Raw genomic sequence first — 8,205 nt, 5'->3', positions numbered from 1 at the left:
AAATATTCTTGACTATTTGTTTGCAATTTTTTTCATATGGTCCATAATGCAGGATTCATTTACACTAATGGCTGAGCAGCTTATTGCAAATGCCTGAATTTTCTCAATTAGCAAACTAAGTGCTTAAGTCCAATAAACAGGAAAAGAAACCGTGTCAGTAAATGTGGTTGTTCATTTATTTTGACACATTTTAATTTCGAGTGATGTATTAACAATAATACTTCCCAGCCTTCTGGTAAATGTGTGTATTTTGTAAAAATACTGATGGGCAAATAATATGGAGCCTTTCTCAGTGCCTGAGGTCACTTACCAATGCAGCTTTGCTGTGCTGAATCTTTGCTGAGAAGCACTTAGCACTTATCAAATTTACAGAATAGTGAAGTAAGAAATAGCCAGTCTTCATTACAGATGCTTCAGTGAATAGAGGAGCTGGTTTTATTTGAAATACTGATATTCCCAGTGTAGCCATAGTTGCCTGCTCAATGTTTTGTTTACTCTGATGTGCATATTTACCAGAAATGGGAGCAATATTTTCATGTTCTTTGGGAACATGGAAAGAATATATATGTGTACTTCTCTGAGCCCTCCAGGCCCTCATGTAGTTAGTTAAAAATACCATGCTGAGTAATGTGACATTTCATAATAGTGGTGCATTTTATTTTCTAACCCCATAAATCTGCATAAACCTCCAGGATCTCAGTATCACTGTCCTGTGGAGAAGAAGAGCTGGGGCACACACATGTTAAATGCCTGACCTGGGGTCACTGAATGAGTCTGATGCAGAGGCAGGAGTGAGTAGGATTCTCTGCTTTAATCAGTGGAAGGCACTGTAAGACTCAGTCACTGTGAGATGGCTTTAAAAACCATTTTTTGTTGTCTTAGCTAACAAACAGTGTCTCTTTCCACTTGCTGTGGATGCTCCTTCTCTTCTACCCCTTCTTGTACTTAATCTGTTATAGAAATGTAGAAATGAAACTGTAATTTCTGTAACATCTGGTTTGTAAAAAGGAAGGAGTTGGTCAAAACTAGATCCATCTGCAGAATGTGTCCATTAAGTCACTTCCACCTGCTGTTGTGGAAGGTGGAAATGGGAATGAAGAGATAAATCCAGTTTTTTCACTGGTCTATCTTAAACTATCATTCAACAGAAGGGAAGCATAAAAACTGGGTATTTTGCAATCAGTTGAAACAGAAAACAAAAACCCACTGTTTTTTATTTCCTAGATGAGAAAAATTTGTGATTTCTTTCTTTTTTTTTTTTTTTAATTTGGGCAAGTGTGGCTGTTACAGACACTGAGGCTACTGCAGGACTGTACAGAGACCTGCCCAGGAAGAAGCTGATCTCTTACTACATCCCCACAGTTAACACCTGAAACATTTTCCTCCTGGATTTTTCATACATGTGCACACACTGTTGTTGGCTGAAAAGGATAAACCACATTGAAATGCTAGATCTCTCTTACTGATGAGAGCAGTAATTCAGTTTGCTGGCTGTGATTCATTATGGCTCTATAACCTCTCTGAACCTGGAGCCAGGAGCGAGGCTGCCCTGATTATGAGTCAGTGCAGAGGGCTTGTAGAGCAGACTGGCAGCCTCTAGGATTCACTGTGGCAGGGATCTGACCTTATGGCATCCTCCTAGGGAGTGCTCAAGCCTGAGACCCTGCTCATGGCATTCCCTTCTTTGTGCTGGAGCCAGCAAATGTGCAAAGCTGTCCTGGTATGGCTTGTCACACTTCTGGTTTTATTAGAGGGACAGATAAGGAGAAGGGTGCATCTCCAAGATCTAGATGAAGTACAGTTTTTGGCTGGAGCCAGAGCAGAGATTTATTCAGGGTTTCTCATGTCATGGATCTCACCCATATCTGAAAGTGCAGGAAGTGCCTGAGTCTGAGGTTTTGAATACATTTGAGTTTTGATTCTTGTTTTTATGGTTGTAACAATACTGTACCTAAAAACTGCTGGAAAATTCTAGCTAGGAGAATACAAACAAGCTACTCAGATTCTTGGTGTAGCTGTGGATAAAAGCTGGGTCTGCATTTGTCCCTGTGGGCTTGGGGAGCAAGGAACATGGCCGTGGAGCAGCCTGTGGATGGGAAAGGATGTGGCTGTGAAAGATGTGCATTATAGAAGCAGCTCAAACAGGTACAGGAGTCTGAGAGGGAGGGTGAGGTGCATTTTAGAAGGCTCTGGTCAGCACATTGGCCAAGGAGGACCCAGCTGACTGTGCTGGAGGGTGCAGTGGGGTGATTAGTGAGGCAGAGGAGGAGGGGACAGAGGCAGTGATCCATCCTGGGGCAGTGGAGGGAGGCAAGGACAGGAGTTCTGCCTGGGTGATTAGCACAGCCATTACTGAGGGGGCATGGCACACTGGGAGACGTGACTTTAGCTGAGCTGCTTCTGCTGGAAGTAATGGCTTTTGCTTATAGCAAGAAGCCAGTCACAATAAGAACAACCTGTGCATGTCATAAAATTAAGCTGTAAAGGCGATGGTAAAAAGGACTGTGACATTTAAAGAGGGAAACTCTGCCTCACTTTCATGAGCAAACTGGGGAAAAACCAGCCCAAATCTTCAGGTACCTGTGAAGATGCTGCATTTTTCATGTCTGAAGATGCTTTTTAACTACAGTGTAATTTAAAAATCTAATTTTTCAATGAGACATATTTATTTCTTTTTCCTTTTTAGCTCTATCGTCCACTTCTGAAAAGATATGCTGAGCTTGAACAGAAGGTTATCTACAACCCAGCCTCTTCTTGTCTTGTGAAATAGAAGCAAATAAAATTTATATGTTGTCTGAGCAGGCTCCCAAGGAGAAGATCAGAAGAGATTTGCTCAGAATTTACTGGAGCTGTTTAAATCATTTCATTCCTCTTTGTAGACAAATAATTTTTAAATGTCTGTGTTTGAGTGTGTTGGTGGGGAAAAAATTGCATTGTGATTGAAAACCTGATTAAAAAAGCATCATATTGCTCTGTGTGTTTGTGGCCTCAATTTTTCTTAGGTACTTTTCAGACTGTGCTTGCTGTTTCAGAAGAGCTGGGTGACAAAGTCAAGTTCCTTGTGTATGTGAGTCACTCTACCCATCTCTGTCAGCTTTGATTCCATGTGTTTGGTGTGCCAGCCTCTGCATACCTTTCTAGCAAAGTGTCTCAATTCCTCAATTTCTCTTGCTTAAATGTTTGAGACTATCTTTCTCTTCGTCTGTAACTCGGAGATGTTTATATCTTTGCCTACACAGAAAGCATAAGCGCACTGACTTAATCCCATCTTTAATATGTGGAGGAGGCTGATTAAAGTCTTTAAAGACTCCCTGGGATCCTCTGAGAAGGGAAATTCTTGTCACATGATACTATGGAAAGCCTGTTGTGTGATAAAGCATGATATGGCAGGGGTTTATGGATTGTGGAAAGCACAGAGATCTTCTGTGATATAGATACCAGTGTGCAATGTTTTACTTGACATCAGTTTTGTGAAAAAAGAAAATAAGAGAGCAAACATGGCAAGTTTCATACACCTCCTTTCTGCTTCAGAAAGCAGAGTCAGTCCATCTGCACATCAGCTTGGGGTTACTCTCTTTCTTCCTCCTCCTTGTCATGGCTGTGAAATTCTGTGTCATGCTCTGCTCTCAACAGGGCAGGAAGATAATTTTTTTCTTACACTCCCAATATCCCCTTTCTTTCTTGGATATCTTGAATAGAACAGCTTGATTGGTCTTCTCTGTTGCTAAAATTTCACTTAAAATGTTTTAGTCTGGTTTAAGTAGCCTTTAGCTGAAGAAATCTTAGAAAATGTGAGCCAGGAGATCTTTCTGCAAAGATGTGTGGAAGTTGCAGAATTTGAATGAACATCCCTGTGCAAGTGGGAACACTTTACTGCATTCGGTGGAGCTGGTATCTTTCCCTTAGGATAAAATTTCTCATGGGAATAAAGCAGATTGTTTAATGAAAGTGACTGAAGCCTCTCTTCCCTTCCTCTAGAAGCTGTAATGTGTCTTGGGAATAAGCCAGGGAATTGCAGAGTAGAGGATCTCTTTATTGACTGAGAGCTGGATTGTGCCCTGCTGGAGCTGGATGACTCAAATTCATATTCTTCACATTCTGGGGGCATAGGAGCACTCTCCCTATCCCTGCCACATCCTGTTGAGAATGGGAACCCCTTGCTATGACTCACCCCTGGAGTGGCCAGGGAATACTCACATTCCTCCTTTGGTCTCTCTTTTATATTTAAGTGTTCCACTTTTGAGTACAAACAGTACCTTCTTTTCTTCATGACTGAATAATTACAACTTCTCCTGATATTAGCATGATTACTCAGGAAGGTCAAGGATGACATTTCCGAGTTGCTAAAGCAGGATTCTTTTAAGCAATTGCTTTAAAAGGTGGCATTAGAAATACACATCTATCTCTTTTATGTGCTTATTATTCTGGGTCCAAAGGTACAGTCCTAAAGCATATAATACTTCTTGCAGGCCTCCACTGTCAGCAGTTGTTTTGTCATTGAGCAAGGCTGTAGAGAAATGCAGAAGGATTAATTAATGCAAGTTAAACAATGCCTGCTAGTTTAAGCAGCATTGTCATCATCATTAGCCTGAAGTTCTGCCAGGTTACTGGTTGGTTTGATGTCAAAGTTAACCACAAAGGGAAAGGGGTTTGGAGAGGTCACAATCACAGGATGGGTCAGGTTGGAAGGGGCCACAGGGGTCATCTGGTCCCACCTCCCTGCTCGCTCTTTCCTTGTAAGAGATTCTCCATACACTTGACGACTCAAGGAAGGTCTTCCCTCTGATATTCATTTACCCTGCTCTCCTGGGTCAGAGATTCCTGAGGTCTGGTCTTGTTGGTGAGGACTGATGAAAGGAAGGCATTCAGTAACTCTGCCTTCTCTACATCTTTCAGCTTTGTGCAGTTTTGGTGACAATTTCTTGTGTAGCTCATTACTTTTGTCAGGGTGAGATGATTATTGTCTCTTGTAGCTTTCTGGCTTTATTTGCTTGTGAAATGGGAGGCTCAAGATCAGTTTCTTATTCAGCTGGGGAAGATTAAAGCTCACATTTCCCAGCTCATAGCACATTGTAGAACATTTCTAGTTAATATCTTGGCTCCTAGCAAAGTATTTTGTGGTGCTAGTAGGATATTGTCTGGATGATTTAACTACTTTCTGGGCCTGAGCTCTTCTCTGGATAGGGAGAAGAGAGACTCTTCCTTGGCTATTGGGCTGGAGCTCTCTGACATGTCCCATGTTAGCACTAAAGCACTGTGTCCTCAGGGCAGCTGATGCATGGTGTGTTTGCTGCAGGAGTCCCTGAGAAAAGATGCAGGGCTCTGAAGAGTGAGCCACCACTGAATTATGGTATTGCTGTGATGATGGGTTTATTAGGGCTGGCCTCTGAGGAACAGTGTCTGGAGTACAAGAATTTATAGACAATCTCTTTTTTTTCCAGTTCACCCACGTTGCACATGTTCACTGACTAGTGTCTGATAGAATAAGACTCAATAAATCTCCCCCTTGAAAGGTCCTTTGAAGAAATTCTGTTGTAAGACTTCTACTAGTCTTTTATTTTTGTCCTTCTAGGAAAGCACAATAGCTCACCAAGGAAACACAGGTTGTTACTCTCACATCCCTTTAAAAAAGTGATGGAAGGATCTGGTGCCCTTTGGTTTCCAAAACCACGTGGGCTTTTTGTCAGCTTCTCTGCCTTCTGGTACTCTGGCTGTCTGGAGCAGAGGTGGTGTTGTGGCATCAGCTGGACTCGATGATCTTGGAGCTGTTTTCCAACCTCAGTGATTTTACAACTTAACAGCTTAGCTAAGAGAAATCTAAAGGCAAGGCAACAGCTTCTACCTCTAAATATTTGATGGAGGTTGATTCCCTCCCTCCTCCACAGGGGACCTTACTGTTCTTCAAGGTGAGCAACACAGCATGCCCATGTTACCTAGATGAAAGTTCAGCTTCTGTGTTTAAATATCTGATGAACTATTCCCAGTCTAGAATAACTTGCTGGAAAATTGATCTCACCTCCTGTAAAAAACCCCAAACCCTTGATTTCCACAAAGGGATTGTTCCCTGCTGTCTTACCTGCCGCTCCTGTTCCACACAGGTAAATCTGCTCTAGGTTGGAGGTGGGTCATGGAGTTACCTGGAAAAATCCAAACACCTTTCCCAGCTCAATGGCCCTGTGCTCTCAGCAGTCAATCAGAGCTTCACTGGATTCACCCACAAGCTCTTGCTGTACAACAACCCAAAGACAAACAGTTTTCTTTGCAGCCTCAAGTCTTTAAACTCTTTTGTGATGCAGCTGGAAACAAACAGGGAAAGATGTTTGCTTTTTCTTAAGGGATCAGTCTGAGAGAGTTGGAGTCCTGATTGAATAGGTAATGTACTGAAAAAAATCTATGCTGTGTTGGTGCTTTAATAAGTAATTGAGCTGAATACTGCTGTGTGTGATCCCGGGGGGACCTTTTTGTTTTGCAGCTTGCTTTTCCTTTGGAGTTGAGCTACCACCACAGATCACAGAGCAGTGCAGTGAAGGATGTACATCTAAAGCCGCAAAAAGCCAAAGCAGGACTTTGAACAAATAATTTGTTTTATCCTCGTTTCTATTACCTTGATCCCCAGACTGCTGCATGCAGGTTAGGGGCTGAGGGGAAAAAAGACCAACATTTTAGAGTGCTAAACTGTCTGGTCTTGGTGTTGTCATCAATGCCAGGCCAGTTTAGAATCTCTCTTTAGGTGAAAGGGACTAATTTGGATTTTTCTTCTCCTCGGCCAATGATTTTTCATGTAAACTGTCTGATTTTGGTTTTGGTGAAATCTTGACCCTCACGTTAAATTTGCATTTCAATGCAAATTGAAATGGCCAAACAAATGGCAAAGGAAAATAGGCAGAACATTCACTCATCTGATACCAGGGCACCACTGTTCTGTGAGGAGCATTTCCCTAACAAGCTTCTCTGAAGGTGACTGTAGTCCTGATTCCATGTGGCTTGAAATTTTATGCTCCTGTGCAAATTGGGTACAAAATCATGTCTGCACTGAAGATTCTTACCTCTTTATAACTTTAGGCTTATTTTGTGCAGGTCAAAAGCACTATGTGATGTGCAAGGCAAAAGAAGTCTGAATGAACTCTGGGTAACCCCTGTTCACCTTCCATACTTTGCAGTCTGGATCAAGCCTCTGGTTGGTCAGTTCGTGTGGTTTAGCTTTCAGCCATCACAGCTTACACTGCTAGAATGTAATATTTTTAAATTATTTTTCCTCCTAGAACCAGTTTTTTCCTTTTTTGCTGCAGATAACTACATTTTCTTGTAGATTATTTACCCTGTTGGCTGTTTCCACTTCTGAGGGATGCTGAGAACTTCTCTTATGTGACACTTTGTTGAAATCCAGCCCCAAGAGTAATTTTGCTGTTCTTGTTCTTCTGCTTCTCTCCCGCTTCTAAAAGCTGGCCTTGACAAACAGAACAATGTTTTTGTGGTGATGCCAGACTTCTGGGAACGTCTCAACCACTGCGGGAACTCAGTGACTTGCTTCAGTGTTCTTGAAGCACATATTCTGAGGAAAGGGTGAAGGAGCAGCTATCACTGCCTATGGATACTGCTACAATCTCTGATTCCAGTCTTTCACTGAATCACTGTCTCAGTGTGGAAAGGCAGGAGCCTCCTCTGAAATGGAAAATGTAAACCCCCTCCCTCCGAATTGCTGTAAATTTTAAGTTAACGGGCTCTCAGGCAAAAATATTGGAGCAGGAATAGCAGTTTTTTATCAGGGAAGAAAACAAAAAGATAAAATAAACAATGCAGTAAACTAAAACAACACTGACAGAGTCAGAACACAACCTGACACCCTGTGGGTCAGGGTGTTGGTGGCAGTTCCATTGGAATTGTGGCTGCAGCCCTCCTGGAGTGTCAGGTGTGGTTCTGCTGGAGCAGGGATCCTGTAGAAAAGGGTGTGGTCTTCCTCTGAAGATCCAGTGGAAGAGGCAGCTGCTGTTCCTCTGGGAAATCCAGTGGAGAAGCCGTGTTGGTTCCAGAAACTCAAGATTATATCCAGGTAGGAATGCTTGGCTCCTCCCTCTGGGCAGAGCATCTCACAATGGGATGACATAGTTCTTATCATTCATGCAGTGACATTCAATAGCCTATTATTGGCAGATGTCTCCCCGGAGGGAGGAGTGGTTGTGGAAGAGATAAGGAAAACTGCCCACT

General features: G+C 42.4%; 1 protein-coding gene across 1 annotated transcript in view; it reads left to right on the top strand.

Moving 5' to 3' along the window:
• The window catches only part of XYLB (xylulokinase), an 82,252-nt gene extending 79,279 nt beyond the window's left edge, over positions 1 to 2,973 (top strand). Inside the window, exon 19 of the mRNA XM_005424341.2 lies at positions 2,687 to 2,973. Coding sequence (XP_005424398.1) covers positions 2,687 to 2,770 — 84 coding nt within the window. The 3' untranslated portion in view covers positions 2,771 to 2,973. The remainder of the gene's footprint in view (positions 1 to 2,686) is intronic.
• Positions 2,974 to 8,205: the final 5,232 nt, after the last annotated feature.

This window comes from Geospiza fortis, unplaced genomic scaffold, assembly GCF_000277835.1.
Source record: "Geospiza fortis unplaced genomic scaffold, GeoFor_1.0 scaffold182, whole genome shotgun sequence".
In the NCBI taxonomy this organism is placed as follows: domain Eukaryota; kingdom Metazoa; phylum Chordata; class Aves; order Passeriformes; family Thraupidae; genus Geospiza; species Geospiza fortis.
The sequence above is the reverse complement of the archived record's forward strand: the minus strand, read 5'-3'. Positions and strand labels throughout refer to the sequence as shown.